Here is a 24,705-nt window from a genome sequence, read left to right on the forward strand (position 1 = left end):
GCTTCGCTGGCAAAAACGATGTCTGCGATGCTAAGGACAGGTACTTCTTCACGAGCCATCGGCGAGACAAGATTACGCTGCACATCCGCGGGTGTTTCTAATATTAATTTCGTGGCATGTAGTAGTCGCACTAATTTTTTCTTGGAGTTGCAGTTGAACGGGAAACTCACCACTGGACCAGACCATCCTGGTGGACCGCCACCGTATTGACCATGAATTTCAGGATGATTACACAGTAACAAAAGTGGATGTTCACAGGTCACTTGGAACGACTTTGCTGATCAGCCCCGAATTGAGTCCTCAGATCAAATTCAGTTACCAGAAATATAGATGTCTTCTTAAACATTCAGGATCAGCGCTTTTCCCGATGATTCTGATAGGAACAGCTATCCACAGTGAACAACGGTTGGTAACCAGGTCCAATCATCACCAGTGAATTCACACATTGACAAATACCGACAGCGCTTTTATTGTGGACATCAAGAACTACAGCTGGAAGCCTTGTCGTCCCTTGTTTGCCAATATGTCTCTCACAGAAGGAGAGCAGCCATGGACCCTCCATGCTGGGCTCTATACGAGGTCTTGTACAATTTTTTCATAGTTTCCACCAATTAACGCCAGTTGTACAGACCTCTGTATGGATCAGAATTGTCGCACAATATTCTTTCTGAATTGTTAGACGGGTAAGTGAGCGTAAACACACTGCCTAGGAACATTTTGTCTGACAGCGTAAAGCGGAAATGAATATTGCATGGGAGTGTCCTTTACATGCACTATACCTCTGCACGTCCTAGTGCCGTCTATCCGTAACGCACTGTGCTTCCTAAGGTAGTTTTAATACAGCGATTTGATGACCTAGTGCTGATGTATTAGATTTTAGATTTTACTCTCCGCTTCTAGCAGCGAGCATTGAGAAACACGATCCGAATCCGGCCATTCCTATGGCAAGGTCTTGGTCTTATAAACCTGTTTGCACTCTTGAAGATGCAAAGACATGGGCGGAAGCAAGCCTCACGGTGCACAGAGCATCAATATCCGACGACGATTTTGTCCTTTCGATGAACCAAATCCGATTGCCTTACACAGATCGTGGCGAGCTCATCGACAAGCAGCATTTTGGTTGCCACCTTGTTCTACGCGCCAGTGGGGTGCACTCGATTTTTTTCCACACGGCCCATTGTCTTGCGGATGGTTTCACTTCATACAATGCGCTCTATCGCATTTTTGACCTTATTTCCACCGATGCTCATACATCAATCGACACCCTTGATTGGGGGCAAGAGTGGCGAAACCTTCCCGTCGGTCCTATCACTGCTACTGGGGGTCCAAAGGACGGGTGGGAAAGTGAAGTAGAGGCCTTGGATGCTGCAGCACGGCAGGCAATGGAATATCAGCAGGTGAACGACTATTGCGGTTTTCTATTGCCAACACGACTTAAACGTACTCACGGCCCTAAAGTACTCAAAAGGTCTGGTAGCGCAACGAGATCATGTTCTTGTGCGAGGGAAATCCGTCCGCATCCACCGAGTATTAGATTCGAAAATATTCAAGGAAATTCTCAACGCACTGGCGTTGACAGACTTCACTGTCACCCAGCTTCTTGAAGCAGCACAAGTACTTGCTGTTCTACAGGCACATCAATCAGAACTCCTTCGCGAGGACAAGGCAAACGTTATCTTGGACTTCACAATGTGAGCAGTCTGGAACTGCCACTGATCATACGAAATTCACGAAAGGCGGTCAGTATATCATACCTACGATTTCTGGTTCCGCCTTACAACGGTCGTTCACATCATGTCTCATTTATGTGCACGGTCCCCATGGTCGTCTATGCGACCGATGTGCCTTGGAACGAAAGTTCAAAAGCACAATTACTTGCGGTCATGGCGAGGCTGAGGGAGCAATACGCGATCCGGTTGTCTAACAAGCATCTTCCTCATATCGGATCCAGCCAAAACTTCCAGGAGAATCCAAATGCTCTCATGATCACCAACCTCCAAAAGGTCGAGGATAGGCTGCCTCTCAATTGGCCCTTGGGCTCTCACAACCCAACAGTGCAAATTTCAGACATGAGGATTGGGCTCAGATTGACAGACTTGGATCGTCCGTGCGTAGACCTTTTTTTGGGGGAAAACCCGAATTTTGTTCACCATGCCCGGCAGAATGACGCATATCTGGTCCTTACGTTCTGAATTACACATTCATCTGGCTGTGAGTTTATTTGTGGGATTGACAATACAATTGACCATACATTCCCAGGCCTGCGATTTGTATGATAAATCGTACTTGGACAATTTCGTGGATAACATGATTGCCATTGCGCTATCGATCATTGATCGAGACGCTTGATAGACTCCATAGTGAAGTCCAATGTCGACTGTGAGATTGGTCCTAATAATCGACCGGGGCATAGGATTTGTGAATTTGTGGATGCAGGTAAGGGAATCATCCCCGGACTCAGAGGGGCGCGTTTCTATAAATTGTGTATATACGCTGTGCTGTACCTACTATATATACCGGCCGGATGATATGTACATTATCTGTTGAGTTGATTGTATGAACATATGATATCATATGTGTTTTAAAAACTGAACCTTACACAGTCGAGACTAATGGTTTGTATTGGCCAAATTTATTATTTTATTGGTCACCATACGAGTGTGCAAACCTCACATCAAGGAGATGGTTAAGCGATCCACACGACCGCTGCAAGCTGCCATAATATATACAGCCCAAGTTGGCTAAAGGATAACGTCGAAAACGTGTTCCTTCTTTAGCTTATCTTATAGTTATTACTACGCTGTGATCGGTATCCCTGCATGCCCATCATGCATCCACCTGCCCCGCTTTGATGTTTTGCTGTATCATCATCTCTCGCTTTTGATTCCTCATTCTCTGGCTCTCTCGGATCCCAAAACCATCCCGAAAGATGCACTGGACCTCCTCGAGGCTCAGCCCAGCAGTCTCAGGGAAGCAGAACAAGCAAAATAGCCATCCTAGTAGACACAGCCCTGCGTAGAACCCAAACGCACCGGCGGGAGTAATTTTCGCCATGAGAGAGAGGTATGTAGAGCCGATGAGAAGGTTGCCAGCCCAGTTCGTCGCAGTTGAGAGCGATGTGCCGATTCCGCGGACTACAAGAAACGTCAGTGCTAAATTCAAATGTTCGAGAAACATGGATGTGACCTTCGAGACCGAAGAGCTCGCCTTGCTGCCACGGGACGTTTCCCAAGCCCGTTGCATACGATGCGACGAATATGATCATCGAGAGAAGGACGATCGCTGACCATGATCTGGAGTAAGACGCGCCGGTGACTAGATCACCACCTGTATGCAGCGTCATATCTACCAAGTCCAAGTCCGTCATCTGGTCCATCCCCTGCAAGGAATAGAACACATACAATGGAACGCGATGCTTGCAAGGGCGAGGCCAAAAACCATGCCCGGCGCAGAGAACACCATGATCCTCCGTCGTCCCACAATATCAATATACTTCAACGCAAAAAGTGTGAAGATGAAATTTGTCCCACTGACAATGAGTCCAACCGCTGTCGGCTGGTTGAACCCTATCTCCTGGAAGAGTGATGCAGAGTAGTACATAAGTGTATTGAATCCACAAAGTTGTTGGAACGCTTGCATGCCGCATCCGATGACTTTGCAACGTGAGTACAGCAAGACTGCGCAAGCAATGGGTTTGTCTCACTCAGTGCTCTACGATTTACGGGAACCGTGATCATGGAGTTGAAGCGCTCGAAGAAGGTTGTGGAATTTGCGATGTCGACACTTTGCTGTACCGATGCGCGGAGAACCTGAAGCTATGACGTAGTTTAGACTATTTGCCAATGCTCCACCGACCAACATAAAAGATACCTGTAAATCAATCTGTTCGGCCGTAGCTTGCGAGTAGACACGTTTTAAAACTTTGTGCGCGGCCTCTATATTGCCTTTTCGGATAAGTATCCTTGCTGCAAAACGGTAGTCATTGTGAGTCATCCCTCAGCAAATGGCGCGGAATAATGACAAAGCAAAGAAACTCACGACTCTCCGGTAAGAACGCCAAACATATCAATTGAATGCCGGCTGGGACTGTACCAAGTCCAACCATCCACCTCCAACCACCACTCACATTTGCAAAGCCTGCATCGATTCCATAAGCAACTACCTGCCCAAAGGTGATCATTACAACATTCAGAACGACCATGCGCCCGCGCATGCGTGTAGGTGACAGCTCCTGTATATACAGAGGTGCGATGCATGATGCAAGACCCACGCCGATACCGATGAGGAACCGGCAACCAATCTAGCGAAGTTCAAGTTGGTGGTCAGTTTGCGAAAATGAGACAATGAGCACGCATGGAGAAGGAAGCATACCATACTCCAAACAGTATGACAGACAGCCTGTCCGAGAGCTCCGCCGACGAAGATGATATCTGCGATGCCAAGGACGGGTCGACGACCCGTCCAGTCTGACATAGCACCCGCAGCAAGGCCCCCCAGTAATGCACCCAATGTGGTGGCGGACGTGATGAATTCCTAGAATGACGTGGTCATTAATCATGAATGTACGGAATTGGGTCTTGGCCATCCAGCTCACCTTTTGTCCATCTGATAATTGAGCCGGCCCAAGGTCTCCCTTGATGGTAACTAGAGTGCCAGAGATTACGCCAGTATCATAACCTGTTGACACATCGTCTGGTCAGTCATTCGCCGTCTCAAAAGTGAAGCAAACGGCCCATACCAAACAACAACCCAGAAATAGTACAACAAGCCACAAGTAACCAGACAAACCAAGTTGTGTGTTCCTCGACCTCAGCTACAGCTGCGTATTGCGAAACATCCCCAACTGCGTTTCTTCGAGTAATTTCATACAACTCATCTTGCGTGCTGTCTTTCGTTTGGCGCTTCTCGTCGAAAGACTCGGAAGGCTGGATCATAATGGAAAATGTGGGCGTCAACAAGTATGCTGGCCACAACTTTGGTTCTGAAACGCGTTATTATACCTGCTCAGACGCCCGGTGGAGTTGGATATGATTTGGAACATCATGGGGTTTCTACTGGTTTCTATTCAGACAATTTTCTCGTATTATATCATGATCACGTGGCCGGGATACGGTCTTGTAGCAGGGATCATGGGGTCGATAACGTGTACTTAAAAATATTAATAACGGTGAAGGACAGCCTCACATCAATATCATGATGCAGCATCCGGTACGTACTGGATTACTATTGGTGAGTCCGAGACTGTTGTGCGGGATGCTCATAACTTATGTGTCAAGATACGATAGGATATGACTCTAGTCACGGTCAAAGTAGGAAGTTGAGGAAGATGCCACATATGTGATCTCCGCGAGACCACTGTCTGAGTCTAGGCAGCCGAAAAATCTCCCCCGCGAGTCGGACATTGTCGGACCGCGACACAGTCACGGTATCATCTATCGGCAGCAATGCGTCTTCTTCACTTTGGAGGCGCCTGCAGATAAATGGAATGCTTGCATGTACATAGTGGACATCCAATCCACATACTGAGAGCTTTCTCATGTCAACACCAACGAGGACACACATTTTCGTAACGGGGGCTACTGGTGGGTTCTCGCCGGTTGGAATTTAACTCAGTTTACGGTCAATCGCAGGCTATATTGGCGGATCTGTTGTGTCTGCATTGCTATCACACCCCAAATCTGATACATTCCACATAACTGCGCTCATCCGCTCTCCTGAAAAGGTTGCGCTGTTCAATAGCGTCGGTGTTACAGCTGTCGTTGGCAACAATAGCGATCTTGATACGCTGACATCACTTGCCAGCACAGCGGACGTAGTCTTAGCATGTGTCCGTTTGAACCTCACAATTCCGAGTCAAGAAATAACTGATCGCTCATATACAGGCTAATGCCGACGACCTTTATGCAGCCAGAGCAATCTTCTTAGGACTGAAAAAGAGACACGAAGAGACCAATACGGTCCCCATTTTTATCCACACTGTGTGTATAGTAGTCTATGACATTTCCCCGTTACCTTCAAGAAGAGACGCTGATATTCTTCCACCTAGTCTGGAACTGGTGTCCTGATAGACGATGCTGCCGGGAACTACGCTACAGATAGCATTTATTCCGATCTAGACATCGCAACAATCGAGTCGCTTCCCAAGACTCAACCGCATCGTGAAGTTGAGCTCGAAGTCATCGCTGCTGATAAAGAAGGTAGCTGCTGATGCTTTTCCTGTCCATATTTTCCCATGTCTAATAACGAACGCCCGGGAAACATGAACAGGTTACGTGCGGACATATATCATTCTGCCTTCGACGATATATGGCATTGCGAACACACCATTGGTCTCACTTGGCGTTCAGAATCCGTACTCAAGGCAAATTCCTCGTCTCATCGAAGCCAGCCTGGACAGAAAGCAGGGTGGAGTTGTCGGAGAAGGGCTGAATCTGTGGCCTAACGTTCACATCGACGACACAGCGACGCTGTACATCTCTGTTTTCGATGCTGCAATGAAGGGCCCGGGTGGTACAGCTCATGGTCGCGAGGGTTATTATTTTGGCGAAAATGGAGAACATCGCGTGGGTGAGATCTCTGAGATCTTAGCGAAATTGTTGTATGATATGAAGCGGGGCAAAAGTCCCGAGCCCACGGTCTTCACGATCGAAGAGATGCAGAAGTACTTCGGGGCAAGTCTTGAATCACGTTCGTTAAATGTTTACTTACGAAACAAACATTGACAGGGTCGCTGGATGGGGTCAAACTCTCGTGCAATGGCGGAACGGGCTAGGCTGATTGGATGGAATCCAGTCCATACTGTCGACAGCCTTTGGGCGAGCCTCAAGCCAGAGATTGAAGCGATATTGGAAAGGCGAAACACCTAAGTCGGGGGTTACTTACTCATCGTTGTGGAGTGCACAGGGCGCTGTGTACTCTATTAATCAAGATGCGACGATTTTGCACCATGGCATCTCGCTGTAGAGCTTGACACCGATAGCTCCGCATAAATGAAATCATACATACTTTGCGACGTCGAAGGCCGGTTCAGTCGAATATCTCCACCGCAAGTTGGCCTAAGTTGGCCCAATATGAGTCTTACCAAGGCACAATGGCACAATACCTAGCTTAGTAGCCGACAACAACGGATTGTTGAGTCACTCAGGCCCATCAATCTCGTCCAACTTGGCAACACGACCTAGCTGGGCTTTACGGGTAAGGACTTGAGACGTGTCTGGCACGAATAACGAATCCCGGGTCGCACCTCCACATTTTCATGCCTCCCGATGGTGGCTCCTAGCGATGAAACGCCCTGTCGCAAGGGCTACCTCAACTCGTAGTAACCGATAGTGTTATTGACACTAGCTGTGCTAAAGTGTTCTCCCCGACGTGTACGTATCATGCTACAACTTTCCATGCATGAACTTGCCGGCAAAAGCAAACACACACAAGATTCAGCACTCGGACTCGGTAGGCAAGAGAAAGAATCCGGCTCACCCTAGGCTCATCCATTCCCTTCATAAGCATGTCCCACAACGTAACAGCATGGGAAACAGGAGCAATCTTGAGAGTCGGTGATTGTAAATAAGAGTTTACGTCAGGAGGGTCCAGAACTCTCTAGGCTGCGAGAGCACTCACTAGCCTGGGCGAAGGCCCGGGTGGTGTGGCCGATAAGGTCTGCGGTAGTTGTACTGGTCATCGTCACTGCGGGTGACATTTATAGTGGTGAGTCTGATCAATTTCATAGTTGTAATCGAAGATAGGGTAAGACTTGATGGCGGTTTCTTGCTATCGAGTCGAAAGCGCTCCACGGCACCGTGCGGCCTCTTTCAGGACACAGAAAGTGCTGCAATGTGACGGTACCTCTTGTCGCAGACACGTAAACTCAAGGGAGTTGAGCCAACAAAGGACCATGATATCCTTTCTTTCGAGCTTGAGACTGATAGCTTGGCATAATTGGACTACTGTATGCTTTGTGACACCCATGTACGAACGGAGGCAGGCTAGGTTACAAAAGAAGGTCGTAGACACAAACTAGGCCATGAAAAACTGTTTCTCCTCACAGTTTTGCTCTCGGTAGCGGGATTGCGTCCACTATAGCATTTGCACACTCGTAGTGAATGCAGTGACCGATGCCAGGAAGAACTTTGACATCCAATCTCTCAACACCACGGGGGATATGCTCCAAATGACAAACGGCGCCGACCTCCGGATCTGCCAACAGCATGGTGATCTTCACATTAGGGGGGATGTTTTTGAGTAGGCCACTGAAAGACCATGACTTGTTGTGCTGTTTACAACAACGGCAGAAGTGTCAGCAACATTTGCCATGCCTACAGTTCCAATATTACCAAAAATACACCCTCGACAACGGTACGGTGGCACATTGAAACTCCCAGTGCGCGTAACACGCAGTCACGTCGTGACAAACCATGGTTATCAGCCAGCTCCTTGTTGGTTCTGACATTCGCAACCTCATTCAGAAACGAACCTTTATGCAATTTGGATGTCCCCTTTACAATCTCGAGGGGGGGATCGAGTAGTATGACAGCGGTTTCTTTCGTTTTGGGCAAGAATGGCATGAGCGACAAGGCCACTGTGCCTCCAAGAGAATGACCTATAATCACATCGTAGGACGTGTCCTTGACAAAGTACGGTCGGAGGTCCTCTACAAGGGTGGACACGCGGTAGTTAGTGCCCCGTCTCCATGCATGCCCAATGAGATTCGGTGCCACGACAAAGAACCCTGTGTAGCCCGTTAAAAACATAGCATCATCACCATAGTATCACAAAACCTGACCTTCTGCTGCTAATAGCTGAGCAACGCCCTCCCATGAATTTGAGGACGAAATCAACCCATGAATGAGCAGAGCTTTCCTAGGAGCAGTGGGAGAACCCCACTGGGACGCCGAAATGGACACATACATGCTAATATGGCCTGGATAGTCACAATTTTGCTAGAGGAGCCCGTATGGATGAAGAAGTATGGAATTAAGAGATTGAGGGGGCGCGTAGGAAAAAGTGCGCGTCCTCTGTTGAGATGCCACGAGTCACCCTTTGATAAAGGAAAGTGGCCTGCGGCTGACGGCAAACTGGGTCCGGGATATGCTGTGTCTGCTTAAATGCAAGAGCCACTGGGGTGTATCGCCCAGTGAACTGAGGTAAATAAAGGAAAAGTCGATTTTACCACCCTCTCAATAGTGTAGGCCGCTTCACAGGGAGTGAGACAGAGGGGCAGCCCCGACTAAGCCCCAACTTCTACGGTAGCGTAGCGCTGAAATTCATTTTACTTCTTGCAGCTTGCCGGGCCCGAGCTGGCTCAAGCTTGGGCCAGCGTCATGCTTAGCTTGAGGCTTGAAGCCAGAGATGGACTCGGAGGTGGTGGGAATCCGGATAGCGGGTTTCCCAGAACAGATCTGACTAAGGTTAGGGTTGCAACATTGAATTGTTGCTTGATTGTTGCCACTCTGCGTTCTTACTTTGACCTTTAGCGTCGAAGGACAATTGGCCAAAGGCTTACATATTGCACATCTTACTTCGCACCTTACATTATCCAACAATGGTACGCACCAGGATAAATAATCTACAGATTTACCACTAAACATCGTTGTCAAAACTAGGCCCGTAATGAAGAGAAAGCACAGTCGATGTTGTACCGTTTCCGAGAGGCTCAAGCAGCTGAACTCGGCCTCGGAACGCGCGCAGATCGTCGTCCGAAGATGGCGAGCGGCTGCAAAAGTCTAAGAGAGTGCGAACGGTGGAGAGGAGAAATTCTAAGGGAGCTAAGTCGGAAAGTGTCCAAGATTCAGGATGGTGCGTCCTTCTGCAGGAGACTCGGAATTTGAACAAGCTGATATGAACCTTTGTCACTAGCTGGTTTGACTGACTACGAAGTTCGAGATGTAAACGATGAGATCAACAAATTGATGCGGGAGAAGCGGCATTGGGAGAACCAGATTATTGCGTTGGGAGGTGCCAACTATCGCCGGAATGTAGCCATGCTTGACGATGATGGGAAGGAGGTACCTGGGACGAAAGGATACAAGTGCGTCTTTTCCAGTTTTAGAGCGATATTTGATGTTGTCGCTGACAAAATCTTAGATACTTTGGCCGGGCAAAGGATTTACCAGGCGTGAAAGAACTTTTCCAGAGCAAAAAGCAAGAGGAGGAAGAAGAAAACCAAGCGCTTGCATTCTATAAAAAGTTTATGAACCAGGGCCCTGCATACTTTGGCGACCTGGACGAAGCAGATGGGAAGTTGTTGGAGTATGAACGTCAAGCAGAGGAAGCAGGTACGTTATACCTACAAGTGTGGACAGTTTCATGTCTTATTTGTATCCCGCAGAATGGCGAGATGAATATACGAACGTCCGGGAGATCCTCGACCTTCCTCTTGACGACCCGATACCAAAAATACCTCGTGGATCATCGGCAAGCTCGTCACCACTCCTAACAAACGGGTCGTCACTACCTCAACCTCCACCAAATGCTAAACGTAAAGCCCAGGAGGAAGATGTCGAGATGGACACGGTGAATGCGGATGCAGCTGTACCTGACCAGGCAAAACGGCCCCGAAAAGCTGATGCGGATGGCTCAACGAAGGCAGATGTCATCCCCTCGAGTGGAGTCGCAGATTCAATGCGCACACATGCGAGCGCAGCCGCTGCTTATCTGGGATTTTTGTCGGCGGAAGATCTGATGCCGCCGACGCTTCCGACAAGAGAAGAAATGGAGGGCGTATTATTGGCCCTAAGGAAACAAGCACTGGTGGAAGAGTATTTTGGGGAGTAGTCAGAGTGTCCATGTACGATTATAGGTTGTTAATATGTCCACTGATCTCTGCTACTTCACAGTCTTCTACGCCCCCAAACTGTTTCTTGCATGTCTCTCGACAGGAATGCCATCTGAAGTTGATTATTCATTCCTTTCCACAAAACAGACTTCATGATGTCAGACCGTGTACGAACGGTCTGCGAGGAGACCATTTAGAGTGCGCAGTGCTCGCAGGTTATGGCAATGGAAAATAGTTCCTGTCTCTATTATATGGACCGGACAGCCAGCTACACAATCACAGACACTCCGGGGTAAGCCTGATTCTTTCTCGCTGAATTTCATCCAATTAATCTAGCTCGTTTCACGTTCACGCGAGAGTTTGATCCCATCGAGTGACCCTATCAATGATTGTTTCGTAAGTAAACAATGGGCGAATTTCGAACGTGATTGAAGACCTGCCCTGGGCCTGAAAAATTACTTCTGCACCTCTTCATCCGTGAAGACTGTAGGATCAAGACCTTTCCCCCGCTTCATATCATACAATGGTTCCGCTAAGGCCTCAGAGATTTCGCCCACGCGAGGTTCTCATCGATGTGGATGTTAGGTTGAGTTTCCGGAGACGAGCTGAATCTGTGGCCCTATTTTCTGTCGAGGCTGGCATGATGAGACGAGGAATTTGCTTCGAGTACGGATTCTGAACACCAAGTGAGACCACTGGTGTGTTCGCAATGTCATATATCGTCGAAGGCGAAATGTCCGTACGTAACCTGTTCATGTTTCCCGAGCGTTCGTTATGAAATATGGGCAACAAAGGTGGACAAAGAAAACATCCACAACCTCCTTGATCAGCAACGATGACTTCAAGGTCAGCTTCACGATGCGGTTGTGTCTTGGGAAGCGACTCCATCATTGGGAAATATAGGTTTGAATAAATACTATCGGCACCAGTTCCAGACTACTTGGAAGAATGTTAGTGGCACTTCTTGAAGTGGCGGGAAAATGGCATAGGCTACCACATACGCAGAGTAGAAAAGAATGAGGATCGTATAATATGATCTGTTCGTGTCTCTTTTTCAGTCCTAAGAAGATTGTTCTGGCTGCATGAAGGTAGTCAGCGTTAGCCTATACATGAGCGATCAGTTATTTCTTGATTCAGAATTGCGACGTTCAAACGGACACATGCTAAGATTACGTTCGCTGTGCTGGCAAGTGATGCCAGCATATCAAAATCGCCATTGGTGCCTACGGCAGCTGTGACACCAACGCTACTGAGCAACGCGACCTTCTTAAGGGAACGAATGAGAGCAGTTATATGAGATGTATCAGATCTAGTGTGGGATAGCATGCAGACGCAGCATATCTGCCAATAAAACCTGCGATTGACAGCATTATTAACTGAGTCAAATTCCAACCAGCAAGACCCTACCAGCATCCCCTCTTGCCAAAATAGTTGTCCTCGTGAGTGAAGCCTCTGTATGTGGATTTATATGTCCTGAAGTCACCAGATAGATACTCCCTTTATCTGCGTGACCCGTACTAGACAAATTGTTCCTCGGTATTTTCGCATTGCGAAACTTTGGGTGTGCCACTGCGATTTGGCATTTGGCTTGATGTTTGATGTTGTCGTTTATCACCAGCAGGCGTCTCCACAATGGAGAAGACTGATTCGGATGGTCATGTATAATTGGTGATGCCTGCGAAATACTTCTTGCAGGCGTTTGTCAGGAGCACATCTAAAATTTATTGTGTCAACGACATTTTATCGATAAAAGACTTCTTACCTGAAGCGTCCGCCACTTGAATCCACACACGCTTCGATAAGACCAACCATGCGGCAGGTTCCCTTATGAGAGGGAGTAAAACTGCACGCCAGATATGTACAGCTAACTGCATCATCATACCCTGCTGCGCTTCGATACCCCTTGATTCTTCTGCATCGACCTGGGTCGGTTATTCCTTTCATAGCCGTATCGGTTCCGCGGTTGATCTATCAGCGTGTCACGTCATCATGGAGATCCCTGGCTCCCCATCGTGCACCCCTCTGTACCTGAGGAGAAGCCGACCCTAGAGCGAAGTTCCAGGATCGTTGCCAAGGAAGCGTTAAGTGATATTATCCAATGGCTCGGTTATGTCATTGCAGCATTTCACCTGACATTTGGTATCCAACATTCGCAGATGAGATACTCCTCTCTGGCCAAGGTTTACAAATGTTCCATACAACAGAATGTCCGTTAGACATTTCTGTATGGCCGTGAAGTGCATGAACGTGTAGATGTGATACGGAGAATTTAGGGATTTCATCGAAATTTCTCCGCGTCACAACGTTCCCCACTGTTCCCCATCGTCGTGTGTTGGTCGTTGTCACAGCCCACTATTCAAGCGCTAGCGGATAGACACGTGCGTCTGCCTTGAAATATAGAGGTGCTGCCGTGCTGGTAGTGGTGGTGACCGGATATTTTCCCCGGGAACCGTTGTGTTATCCACCAAAGCCACCTCCCGACGGCCGAGGACATTATCTCCCTGCGATTGTCGGTACAGTTGATCCATGGCCTTTAGCTTCCCTGACGAATAACCATGGGCGATTCGGTCTTAGAGTGTTGCTTGCAGATTCCTGCATCATCGTAAGGACATAAGCGTATCAACAAGCGGCATCATGAGCATCGGCACCTCCACTCCACATTTGAGACGCGACACTGTGGTCAAAAGCAACCAGAACCAGAGACTTTTTGAGTTGTAAGTGGTGTTAAATTGCGGACCAGTAGGCTCGTAAAACCAGGGACGATGATGTGCGGACACAATATTTTCAAATTTCTGCGATGTTCCGAGTATGTTCATTGGCATGGAAGAAAAGCTTGGGCTATGGTGGACTTCTGTTTGAGCCAACTTGACATGATAAATGGGAAGGTCACCAGGTCAATTTGATAAGGAATTGCTCTTACCGAGCTGTGATAGGAAATTATTTCCACGACGGGCAGCACACCCATACAATTCAATATTTCGTGGAAGAGAGGCGCTGATAGCAGATCCCGTCTCCCTAGCATTTTCTGTATTTATGTTCCTGTGCGGGCCACTCATGAGTGATGTTTAACGCATGGCCATGGTCAGCACGGAGAATAGTTTGTCCGAAGACCAAGGAAATAAAAGTGACGCGAATACCGGCGATATCCATTGAGCTTCGTGACCTATTGCTCCGAAGGATATCATCATCATCATGAGGCGTTCAAAGCACGTCGTTCTCATGTCTGCGCTCGTAGCAGATAGTGTATCAGGTTATGGCTTTCCTGATTGCCAAAATGGCCCTCTAGCAGGCAATGCAGTCTGCGACACTGCTCTGGACCCCATTGCGCGTGCAACTGCCCTGGCCAAGCTGTTCACTGTTCCAGAGTTGATCAATAACACTGTTAACACGTCTCCTGGGGTTCCTCGCCTGGGTTTGCCAGCGTACCAGTGGTGGTCAGAAGCCTTGGTGAATAAATTGAGTAGACCGGCCCGGAGTTTTCCGATACTTACTTGCTTACGTCCAGCACGGAGTTGCAGGCAGTCCAGGCGTCAATTTCTCAACGTCGGGCGAATTCAGCTATGCGACGTCGTTTCCCCAACCAATCCTTATGGGCGCTGCGTTTGATGACGAGTTGATCAAGTCTGTTGGCAGCGTTGTGGGTATGGAAGGACGGGCCTTCAATAACTATGGACTCGCGGGTCTAGACTTCTTTGCACCAAATATCAATCCATTCAAGGACCCTCGATGGGGCAGAGGACAGGAAACGCCTGGAGAAGACCCGTACCACCTTGCCCAATACGTGTACAACCTCGTGGTTGGCTTGCAAGGTGGTGTTGACCCGGAGCCTTACTACCAGGTCGTTTCCACCTGTAAACACTTTGCAGGCTACGATCTCGATGACTGGGATGGAAATTTTCGATTCGGCTTTAATGCAGTGATCACTTCTCAAGATCTCGTGGAGTACTATTTGCCCTCGTTCCAGAGTTGTTATAGAGATGCCAAAGCCGGCGCTGCTATGTATGTGATCACCTTGCGCGATTATAATATGCCGATGCAGTTCCATCTGTTGATAATTTAGGTGTTCGTACAATGCTGTCAACGGTGTTCCTTCTTGCGCAGATTCGTACTTGCTTCAAGATATTCTCCGCGGTTTCTACGGCTTCGGACAAGATCGATGGGTATATATTCAAAGTTATTTTGCCCACACAGTTAATTGATGGCCTGTGAACAGATCACGGGTGATTGTTGTGAGGAGTCCTTGAGTAAATACTTTGCCCAATATTCAAGCTACACTCTTCAGATGCTGTCGAATTCATCTACTCTATACACAACTACGCAAACCCTCAACAGACTGTCGCAGATGCACTAAAGGCAGGTACTGACCTCGATTGTGGTGATTTCTACGCAGAGTGGTTGCCAGTCGCATACAACGAGTCACTTGTCACAGAGACCGACCTACGCACATCTCTGGTTCACCAATATGCCTCGCTCGTCCGGTATGGCGCTTTCGTGCACGGTGATGCTCCTTTACTAACACTCACTTCAGCCTCGGTTACTTTGATCCAGAAAATTGGCAACCTTACAGAGCATACAACTGGAGTAACGTCAATACTTCTCCTGCCCAACAGCTTGCATACCAAGCTGCTGTGGAGGGTATTGTGCTCCTGAAGAATGACGGTACTCTGCCGCTCTCAAGTAGCATCAACAATATTGCTTTGATTGGCCCGTGGGCAAACGCAACCACCCAGATGCAGGGAAACTACGCCGGTGTTGCTCCCTATCTCATCAGCCCGGTCATGGGCGCGATGGATGATGGCTATAATGTCACCTACGTGTTGGGCACCAATATTACATCCAACAACACGAGTGGATTTGCTGCCGCCGTTGCGGCTGCGAAGGAGGCGGACGCCGTCATATATGCTGGGGGTATTGATCTCACTGTTGAGACTGAGGGCCTGGATCGCTACACGATCACTTGGCCCAGCACCCAGCTTGACCTTATTGCTGAGCTTCAGGCGATAGGCAAGCCTTTGGTCGTGGTACAGTTTAGCGGCGGACAACTCGATGACTCTGTTCTCAAGGGTAATGCTTCTGTCAGTGACCAATTACTTTTTTCCAGTTAAATTGTTCAACAATTATATTAGGTTAATGCGCTTGTTTGGGCAGGGTATCCAGGTCAGAGTGGTGGAAAGGCAGTTTTCGACATCCTTAGTGGCAAGGTTGCACCTGCTGGGCGCCTTCCTATCACGCAGTATCCAGAAAGCTATGTCAACGAGATCCCCATGACGGATATGAACCTCCGTCCCAACTCCACGAGTCCGGGCCGTACCTATATCTGGTACACCGGCATGCCTGTTTATGAATTCGGATATGGCGAGCACTACACCACCTTCTCTTACAAGTGGGTGCAAGCCCCCGCAAATTCATACAACATACAGACTCTCGTTGATGGAGGGAAGTATGCTGCATACTCCGATATCGCACCGTTTGCCACGCTCGTCGTCAGTGTGACGAACACCGGAAATAGTATGTAACCTGCAATTTATCGTGATCAACCACCTCATTTCCCTGCATTCAGTGACATCCGACTATGTTTCTCTTCTTTTCGCCAATGGCGCGTACGGAGATGCTCCCTACCCTAACAAGGTTCTTGTCAGTTACACTCGCTCTCACAGCATTGCGCCATGCGACACCGCAATAGCTGAGCTACCAATCACACTTGGTAATCTCGCAAGAGCTGATCTCAATGGCAACTTCTGGCTCTACCCCGGCCGTTATAAGCTTTCCCTCGACACTAGTGGAGTTTTGACCACCGAATTCGAATTGACGGGAGCTGCTGCTCAACTCACTTCCTTCCCGCAAAATAACATGACTTCATGATGTCACACGGCCCATCGGAGTGTTCTGCCACGACGTCGATAAGTATGTTACGTCACTTACATTCACATGGATAGTTGGAAATTGATACTCTGAGCACCAGATTTACAAATTTTCGCCGAGGGTAGTTGACGACGAGGAATATGATGTTAGATTGCCCTGGAAGCTAAGGCGTGGCGCTGCGGAAGAAGTTGTGTGATGGCTCTTCCAATCAGCCGGCGCCAGGCGCCTATCCTCTGTATAATAACAATATACGTGAAATTGAAGATCCACGCACCTCCACATCTCCCAGACCGTAGGCATTATTCTTGACATGGCTTCAAGGGGCATACCAATGGATGCTGCTGTCACAATGTCATTATCGCTAGAAGGTGTTCTGTACGGTGAGTATCGCAACGGGTTCCTCTGTCCCATGCCAACCAAAGTATTCTTCAGGCTTTTCGATCTTCATGTTTATGTGTACAGTCGGAACTTTGGCCTACAAACGGCGCGTGGAGGAAATCAATCGCCCTACCCTTGTGGTGGCTACGCTGCTGTTGATGCTGAGTACTGCGGTCAGTGCTTCTTGCTTCTTACATCTGATGTTATCTGCTGACATCTTCAAAGCACATGGTCGTGAACATCATTCATATCGAAGATGGACTGGTGAAGTATCGTGACACGTTCCCAGGCGGGCCAGTGGCGTTCTTCGAAGATGTTTCCCAAGCCGCATATTTGATCAAGAATGCATTGTATGTTGCGCAAACACTACTTGCTGATGGTGTGGTGGTAGGTTCATATTTATATCCGTTAGTTTAGAACCCTCTGAGCTTATAGAAGTGCCTTGTCTGATAAAAGATTTACCGCTGCTATGTTGTCTGGCAATCCGTCCTGGTCATCATTCTACCATGCATGTTGTGGTGCAGCGCCGCAGGTTAGGTGGTAATGATGCTAAGGAAGCAGCATAATCTGATGTTGCCTCGCAGCGACTGGTGCTAACGCGATCTATGATTGTTCGCAAGCCGGTACTAGCATATTCGCCACGGAACTCGTGCAGTGGGGCAAGGCGTTTCTTGCCTCAACACTCGCAACCAATTTGTTGAGTTCAGGTAAGCATGTTTCCGTGAGTGCAATGCCAATGCCCTGAATATGTCCAGGATTACTGGCATATCGGATCTGGATGACTGAACGCAGTGTCTCTACAGCGCATACTACGAAAAGCTCTTTGATGCCAATATTGCGTGTGCTGGTGGATTCCACTGTTTTATACTCTGTGGTACTCTTCACCGCTCTAATGTGTTTCGTCTTCTCAAACAACGGTGTGGTGGTGGTGATGGACATGGTGATTTCCCCCGTTATCACCAGTTACCAAAAAGAGCTGATCTTCAATCTGCTAGGGCATGCCGATCATGTCGATTGCATTCTACATGGTGCTTATTCGCATCGCATTTAATCGGTTCTCGACCATTCCAAAAAGGACAACAAGTGAGACGGAACAAGGAAGCTCGCGGCAATATCCTATGAGCCCTTTACAAATCCATGTATCCCATTTCGCCCACAGCGACGGTGCTTCAGTCTACGGAACAAGGAACAAAGACCGAGCATCGATATGCACAACAGACTCTGAAAGAGGAACCTTGCAGTATGTGATCAGCCCGAATTTCACCTAGATTTCGCGCATTTCCCCAGATTTTTGTTTAGACCTCTTATTCACACTCACACTCAGCGTTCTGCTATGACTTCGCCGTATTTTGTTGCGTTCACATGAACATTTCGAAACTTATTATGATGCTCGTTTGTTCGCCACGGGCAGTTGACAACAATGGACTGTATTGTTAGCTATTGTTAGATGGACCTCGGGGCTAAGAGGCGTGCTGCGCAAGAAGCTGTATGATGATTCTTCATGAATTTAATAAGCGTATTTGTAGTACTTGGCCAATTGTCTATCCAGTTCCAGATGGTGGCCAGAACCGCCACATTAACACGGAAGCATTCCGGTCTAAATGCGGTAAATACGTTCTGGTCGGGACGCTACGCTGCGGGTGGTGCTTAGATGCTCTTGCTTTCGATTCATCATGAGTTCACCTTATGCAAACGTGACCCGACCCTCCCCGCGACCGAGCCCATCTAGCCGGAGACCTTCAACAATAGCAGAACTCTCAGAACGTGCTCTTTCCAACCTTTGGGATCCTTCGAAAGGCCTCAAGCAATGGCTGAAGAAAGCAGATAGCTTCCGGAAGGCTGGCAGAGCGTACGCCGAGGCTGGTGAACTTGAGGAAGCCTTCATGGAATACGCGAAGTCTGCGACGATAATTCTTGAGAAACTTCCGATGCACAAGGAGTACTACACTCTACTGTCGCCAACCCAGCGCCACAATCTTGGTCTTGTGAGTAACTTGTGCCTGCTGCTTTTATCATTCCTCTTCCGATCATGAAACGCGTATTGTGTTAAAGTACGATGCGCTCTTCGTTTATCACTCGTAAAATTCATCTGAGTTTGACTCTGTCTGACCCCCCTTTCAGAACGGTCATCAAATTCTTCTCGATCTCGGTGAAATCAAACCAATCATCGTCGACCGCCATGAACGATGGAGGATGCAAGATATCGAATCTAGCAGGCCATCGTCATCAAGCGGTTACCCAGAAGGAAGCAGGCACACGGAGTACAGGCGACAAGATGATGGCCGACGCTCTCCCTTTGACGACTCTGGATGGCTAGCACAAGAAGCAGCTCGCAAAGATGTTGAACGAAAACGTGAGGAGCAGCGAAGGAGAGATGAGGCACGTTATTCTATGCGATCAGTCGAGACACAGCCACCGCGTCTACAGATTGACACCGGGAGCAAGAAAAAGGAAGATGCCCTGACAGCTGCTAGGCGTGCCGCCAATCCACAGCTGCGCGATTCGACGTACAATCGCGAAGGCACCCCTTCTGGGTCTATGACCCCGGTGAGCCCTGAGGAACAACGGAGAGACCATGATGAGTTCAGGAAGCATGAAGACCGAAGAAGAGACGAAGATGAAATTAGACGAAGACGCAGGCGGGAACAGGAGGGTATTCTGAAACGCCAGGAGGAAGCAGAGCTCGCTGCGCGGGAGGCTCGCCGGAGTCATGTTCCTTCTCCCATGCCTGCGGCGTCCGCAGCCGGCTCCCAGCGTCCATCTTTCGTCGATCCGCAGTTTTATGAAGATGCTGCTCCTCTTCTTATGCCTATTGAGAGCCCAACAAGGTCAGAGTCCTCGAATCTTGAATACTTATACTTGTTGACTTTCTGGTAAAGGAATCACGCCACAACCCCAACAACTTTGAAGCCGTAAGTATTCCCTCGTCAATTTTGGACGTATTCTCATTGTCCTTTCAGCCCATCTTATCCTGCGCCAGTAACCACGACATCACCTGCTCCACCGGACGGACATATTCAATACCCAGAACTAATGTCACAACACCAACTCAAGCAAGGCTATGCACCTTCTCTGCAATCAATGTTCAATTACCCCACTCTGAAGCCTACCAATCTTGGAAGGTCTTCGCTACTTTTCGTGCCAGAATCTTCTCAATCGTCTACTAATCAACTCCCTAATCCATCTATAGTTGTCTTGCCGAGTCAGCCCGCGTCATACCCATACTCTCAGATTCCGGCGCGTCCGCCTTCTGGTGGCTACTATGATTCTGCAACATCATATTCTTCCCTTTCACGAGCTCCTCAGGCTGCGCCTCCACCTCCACCACCTCCCGTACACCACGTTGATGGTGACCGCTATCGGACTGCTTCCCAAGAGTCTGCACGGATCACTCGTAAAGCCAGCGATCCTGTCCGAGTACCCGACCTGAAGACTGTGAGCTTGCCGCGAGAATGCCTTCCGCGCTTCCTGTCTATCGCGTCACTGAATACGGCGCGAAATCGCGAAACTTGCGGGCTATTGCTTGGAAAAGATAAAGGAAATAAATTTACTGTCACAACGCTCCTGATCCCAAGGCAGCATTCAACAAGCGATACCTGCACTATGGACGAGGAAGAGCTCGTCATGCAATTCACGGAAGAACGATCTTTGATCACTTTGGGTTGGGTATGTTTCCCCCAGCTGTCCTGTGATTCGGCGTCTAATTGTCTCCGTTAGATTCACACGCATCCTTCGCAATCCTGTGGGTCCTTTAATTTAGCTCAAAACTACCCGCTCACCTGACCCTCTATAAAGGCTTCATGTCCTCAGTTGATCTACATACACATTCTGGATTTCAGCGCATGCTCCCAGAATCCTTTGCCGTTGTTTGCGCCCCAAAGTTCACTCCTAAGTGCGTTCCAAATTGTTCATATCACTCGTGCCATTAATTTTTTTCACGGTTAGCTTTGGAATCTTCCGCCTCACCGACCCCCCAGGCTTGCAAACAGTCTTGGACTGCAATGTTAAGGAAGCCTTCCACCCGCACCCAGAGGTGCCGATCTACACAGTGCGTAGCTTCGGGAGTAGTCCGTCTACATCTATTTATTAGTTGTTTAGGACGCAGACAAGGGACACGTGCAAATGAAAGACATCCCGCTGGAGATCGTGGATCTGCGATGATCCAGGACCCGACTCCTTCCTAATTTTTAACTATTTGCAGACGTAGCATTTTTGGCACTTGGCACTTGGCATCTGTACATCCTGCATTCGTTACCCCCTACATGCATACGCCTTCGTATCGGACACTACAGCACTTGTAAGACGATAGTAGTGTCATCCATGTAAGCGACAGGCATGTCAACGGTAAGCATACGGGAGACGCTGTCGACGTCTTCTGCGCCCAGAGCGTGTCTTAACAAGCCCAGCATTGCCTCCTGGATGTCATCTCTCACGACATCACCTACTATTTCCACCCACTTCTGGACGAGAGATGTAAGGGGTTCGGCGCGATCTGGGTCATCCGTGTAAAGGTCAACCAGCCCGTCGGAACACATCAGAATGAAGTAGTCGCAGCTTGACTGCGCATGAAGGTCGACGTAACGAACGCTCGCAAGATTCGAGACATATGGTGGGCTCATATTTCGTGGAATGAATGACTTGATCGCAGCAGGGACACGAAATCCCGGTTCTACGTTCAAAAATATTTTATCGGTGTAGATGCGAGATAGTTTGAAGGCATGGTCGCCGACAGCTTCACGCCGCATCAGTGAGACCAACTGACCCGGTACATTTGGTAGACTTACCTCTTGTAACGGCAAGATTACCGAACACTCTATCATCGAAAATGCATTCTGGTTCATCAGGATGCTGCTGTCTGATGCGATCGGCTTCAGCAGGGTTGTTTCCATTGTGATTATCGCTCAAGATAGATGCATTCCACTGTGAATTCGCGTCTCGTCTACTTCCGAGCACTGGTCAAGTGAAAGTCAGTTATTTCCGCCTGTACCTATGAACCTTAACCTCAGCTTACCCGCAACGCCATCACCGAGATTTACTACCCAAAGATGTGTCTTTGTAGGATCAACGAGCGCTAATAGGATTGTGGATCCCCTCATGCAACGCAAGGCTTTCCGATGATTTAGTCCTCCAGAACACTGGTCATTAACCCGCGCCTTGACTGTGGTATCTGACATCGTAGCTATCTCGTCGATTTCTTCCGGGAATATTTCGAGGAAATCCCGTTTTATGGCTTCATCGATGTCATAAATCGCTCGGGTGAGAGCATCGGAAACTCCCTCCAAGTTGGCCATTGTAGATGACAATCCAGCCGTTAAAAGGGAGGGTAATTCGGCGACAAGGTAGTCAGCTGTTTCATGCCCTCCATGGCCTATATAGGAGATGCTATTTAATCAGTCACACGCGTGGGGAAGGTGAAGTCTTTGTGGTACCTCTACGCACCATCGAAGACACAGGTCAAGCTCCAGATACCATTTGGAAGGCTTAAATCCATGATCAGAGATCTGTCCTCGTTAGCCGAACTAACGTGAGGCTGAAAAGAAGCACTAAGGCTCCCTCTGTCACTTGAGATATTAGTTGTGCAGCGTTTCAGGATCTGAGCACGTAGCTCGTGCTCGGGAAAGAGACGATAGCGCCAAGGACCGTAATCAGAGCCATAGCCAGGCATGTATGCACGCCGAAACACTTGAAGGGATGGCATGTGCTCCGTGAGCTGGCAAGACTAAGACTCTGAGCCACTATGTAAGACATCCAGGCCCAGTCACGGTGTGCAGCAGAGTTATCTGCTGTGTGAAAATTTCGGCCCGTTGATTTGAATAATCCTAGTCACTACTAGTCGCCCCTAGTTAGATCTTATCCAAGGAAGCTAGTGTTCTGTTGTATTAGGTGCTAGCACCATACTACTCAAGATCTGGTACTCGCTATGAGCTATCATCTAAACCTCCTTTTGCAGCACTTCTCGCGGAGATTTGGAACATAATATAAAAACATACATGACACTGAGACCATTTGAGGCACGAATAAGATAGAAAATTACCCGCCATTGGCCCCAGAACATGCATTGCAGCAGTTCCCTCGACATTATCCCCAGGTCATTGTCGTGTGCGATAGGCAGCGATAGCGTACAGGAGGTTGCGACCGGAAATCATGGGCGACGGGAGGCAGTAGGTGGTGTCGATTGGACGAGAGTATAGCGGACGACTCGAAAAGGCGGTAGCATCTACTGTTGGCCGCGATTGTTGAGATGTTTTTGTGCCTCAGCTGCCATTGTCGTACGGCTCGCTTCACACTCGGCTGGCTCTTGATTAGCAACTGAAAAGCGCGTGAGCATAGAACTGGCGAACAACAAACGAAAAGTAAACCCGCACTTCACTTGAAAATCTCGTACTTTTGACGTCAAGGTTCACATCACCAACCTGGGCATCCGACTTATGACACTGGTCTAGATGAATCTCTGGACGATCATTCTCCTGGCATTCACCGCTGTCTTAGCGCACAAGCCTTGCCATCCGAGACCATTAATATTGACGTCAAATGCATTTAGGAGTCGTGTAGGATCCCGTGCAAGGACGCGGTTAGAATAGTAACCTCCAGGAGTTGCAGGTTGAACGGTGCCTCGGCGGCTCAGTTCTGTTGCAGTCCTACTACAGGGAAATCATTGTAACACAAATGATGGGTCCGGGTAGGTAAAGCCTTCTTCACCTGGTGGGAAAGTTTTGTTCTCGAACATTGCTGCATTTAGAATTTTCCGGGAGACACTGACGAAAAAAGGGAAATATTCAACATGCTCGGGTCGTGGAACATTACGACGACACCGTGCAACGTCAGCGACGAAACCCTTTGTCAGAACACGTACTGATCGCAAAATAGAGGTGAAGACAGTTTTGCCCACACGTTAAGCTGCGCTAAAGCATCCTCGCAGATTGTCAACGGTAGCATCCTTAGCCGCCCTTGTAAAGACTTTTCTGACTCGCACTTGTCCTATCGCCAATAAATCAGACTCGTTCTCGATGACTGACCGCACGGACCTACTTACTAGTAAATGTTAAGGATCCATTCAGGGCAGGAATACCTGCGCAATATTCGCGAAGGATGCCTTTCACCAGGTTGATGCGAACCAGGTCTTTTGTAAGGCAACAATAGTGCGCCTAGCAGTTGGCTCACATTAATATTCTGAGGCCGTCCTTGGTATTAGAAGAGGCCTATCATGTGCGGAGTTTTGGATCAAAATTCTGTGTCGCTGGGGTTTTTTTGAGCGTGCGAAGCCTTACATCATTCGTCGGATCGGCAGACAACGGAACAAGTTGTTCAGCTTGTGCGTGTCAGTTTCTACTTGGCATTGCTGTTGCAGCAGCAGGGGATACTCGTGGACCCATGTCATTCCTGGGACTGCTCAGGTGTGGTACCCATATGACTACCAGACCGCAAACCCCAGCTTTCCACTGGCCTGTTGGCCTACAGTGATTCATTTTACTACTCCTTCTCCCGGCGGAGAACCTTATTCGCTTATTGGTGGACTCGTGTGATTACCGAGTCCATATACATGTCTTTTGACCTTGATTGTTGGAAACCAAAGCATGGTTCGTGATCATCCATCCATACGTTCTGATTTTTCAGCTGATTGGGTTCTCTAGTTTACCATGCCTTTTTTGGGTGTCCATTTATTTGCCATGAGGCCCATGACTTATCAGGAGTGT

The 24,705-nt window shown here is 48.5% G+C and overlaps 10 protein-coding genes across 10 annotated transcripts; 6 read left to right on the forward strand and 4 right to left on the reverse strand.

The window, feature by feature from the left end:
• Positions 1-523: 523 nt before the first annotated feature.
• On the forward strand, positions 524-2,467 carry DEU56DRAFT_984772 (uncharacterized protein; the record flags this gene model as incomplete). Its single annotated transcript, XM_041360006.1, has 8 exons — positions 524-579; positions 630-683; positions 736-828; positions 881-1,397; positions 1,459-1,691; positions 1,745-2,107; positions 2,163-2,211; positions 2,260-2,467. The coding sequence occupies 8 exons, from the start codon at positions 524-526 to the stop codon at positions 2,347-2,349; spliced, it is 1,455 nt and encodes a 484-aa protein (XP_041202098.1). The 3' UTR covers positions 2,350-2,467.
• A 359-nt stretch (positions 2,468-2,826) lies between these two features.
• Positions 2,827-4,934, reverse strand: DEU56DRAFT_747837 (general substrate transporter; the record flags this gene model as incomplete). The annotated part of the gene is made up of 9 exons (XM_041349300.1): positions 2,827-3,134; positions 3,187-3,345; positions 3,402-3,653; positions 3,704-3,815; positions 3,871-3,965; positions 4,039-4,300; positions 4,372-4,533; positions 4,595-4,677; positions 4,739-4,934. 9 exons carry the CDS (start codon positions 4,932-4,934, stop codon positions 2,827-2,829), a joined length of 1,629 nt encoding a protein of 542 aa, XP_041202099.1.
• Positions 4,935-5,536: 602 nt separating this feature from the next.
• On the forward strand, positions 5,537-7,013 carry DEU56DRAFT_930478 (uncharacterized protein; the record flags this gene model as incomplete). Its single annotated transcript, XM_041358690.1, has 6 exons — positions 5,537-5,586; positions 5,614-5,827; positions 5,883-5,978; positions 6,047-6,197; positions 6,268-6,671; positions 6,726-7,013. 6 exons carry the CDS (start codon positions 5,537-5,539, stop codon positions 6,864-6,866), a joined length of 1,056 nt encoding a protein of 351 aa, XP_041202100.1. The 3' UTR covers positions 6,867-7,013.
• Positions 7,014-8,038: 1,025 nt separating this feature from the next.
• On the reverse strand, positions 8,039-8,906 carry DEU56DRAFT_747895 (Alpha/Beta hydrolase protein; the record flags this gene model as incomplete). The annotated part of the gene is made up of 3 exons (XM_041349305.1): positions 8,039-8,269; positions 8,331-8,725; positions 8,780-8,906. The coding sequence occupies 3 exons, from the start codon at positions 8,904-8,906 to the stop codon at positions 8,039-8,041; spliced, it is 753 nt and encodes a 250-aa protein (XP_041202101.1).
• A 519-nt stretch (positions 8,907-9,425) lies between these two features.
• DEU56DRAFT_145603 (Isy1-like splicing factor) lies at positions 9,426-10,995 on the forward strand. Its single transcript, XM_041344763.1, has 5 exons — positions 9,426-9,541; positions 9,600-9,792; positions 9,853-10,024; positions 10,081-10,271; positions 10,325-10,995. The coding sequence occupies exons 1-5, from the start codon at positions 9,539-9,541 to the stop codon at positions 10,768-10,770; spliced, it is 1,005 nt and encodes a 334-aa protein (XP_041202102.1). The 5' UTR covers positions 9,426-9,538; the 3' UTR covers positions 10,771-10,995.
• A 316-nt stretch (positions 10,996-11,311) lies between these two features.
• DEU56DRAFT_895539 (uncharacterized protein) lies at positions 11,312-12,097 on the reverse strand (the record flags this gene model as incomplete). Its single annotated transcript, XM_041356388.1, has 4 exons — positions 11,312-11,519; positions 11,562-11,707; positions 11,773-11,874; positions 11,930-12,097. The coding sequence occupies 4 exons, from the start codon at positions 12,095-12,097 to the stop codon at positions 11,312-11,314; spliced, it is 624 nt and encodes a 207-aa protein (XP_041202103.1).
• A 1,893-nt stretch (positions 12,098-13,990) lies between these two features.
• DEU56DRAFT_918920 (glycoside hydrolase family 3 protein) lies at positions 13,991-16,633 on the forward strand (the record flags this gene model as incomplete). The annotated part of the gene is made up of 8 exons (XM_041358194.1): positions 13,991-14,218; positions 14,277-14,770; positions 14,832-14,931; positions 14,985-15,000; positions 15,054-15,249; positions 15,300-15,846; positions 15,898-16,279; positions 16,332-16,633. The coding sequence occupies 8 exons, from the start codon at positions 13,991-13,993 to the stop codon at positions 16,631-16,633; spliced, it is 2,265 nt and encodes a 754-aa protein (XP_041202104.1).
• Positions 16,634-16,689: 56 nt separating this feature from the next.
• Positions 16,690-18,547, forward strand: DEU56DRAFT_930506 (uncharacterized protein). Its single transcript, XM_041358691.1, has 7 exons — positions 16,690-17,013; positions 17,066-17,184; positions 17,237-17,398; positions 17,468-17,543; positions 17,596-17,718; positions 17,767-17,951; positions 18,007-18,547. Exons 1-7 carry the CDS (start codon positions 16,944-16,946, stop codon positions 18,277-18,279), a joined length of 1,008 nt encoding a protein of 335 aa, XP_041202105.1. The 5' UTR covers positions 16,690-16,943; the 3' UTR covers positions 18,280-18,547.
• Positions 18,548-18,657: 110 nt separating this feature from the next.
• DEU56DRAFT_838618 (uncharacterized protein) lies at positions 18,658-21,319 on the forward strand. Its single transcript, XM_041354887.1, has 8 exons — positions 18,658-18,996; positions 19,133-19,839; positions 19,891-19,923; positions 19,972-20,677; positions 20,729-20,753; positions 20,807-20,903; positions 20,957-21,059; positions 21,110-21,319. The coding sequence occupies exons 1-8, from the start codon at positions 18,685-18,687 to the stop codon at positions 21,170-21,172; spliced, it is 2,046 nt and encodes a 681-aa protein (XP_041202106.1). The 5' UTR covers positions 18,658-18,684; the 3' UTR covers positions 21,173-21,319.
• Positions 21,298-22,771, reverse strand: DEU56DRAFT_895553 (phosphatase 2C-like domain-containing protein; the record flags this gene model as incomplete). Its single annotated transcript, XM_041356389.1, has 4 exons — positions 22,451-22,771; positions 22,023-22,379; positions 21,796-21,963; positions 21,298-21,743 (listed from the first exon to the last, which is right to left on the reverse strand). The coding sequence occupies exons 1-4, from the start codon at positions 22,707-22,709 to the stop codon at positions 21,298-21,300; spliced, it is 1,230 nt and encodes a 409-aa protein (XP_041202107.1). The 5' UTR covers positions 22,710-22,771.
• Positions 22,772-24,705: the final 1,934 nt, after the last annotated feature.

This window comes from Suillus clintonianus (assembly GCF_016758775.1).
Source record: "Suillus clintonianus strain FC179 chromosome Unknown DEU56scaffold_148, whole genome shotgun sequence".
Classification (NCBI taxonomy): Eukaryota; Fungi; Basidiomycota; class Agaricomycetes; order Boletales; family Suillaceae; genus Suillus; species Suillus clintonianus.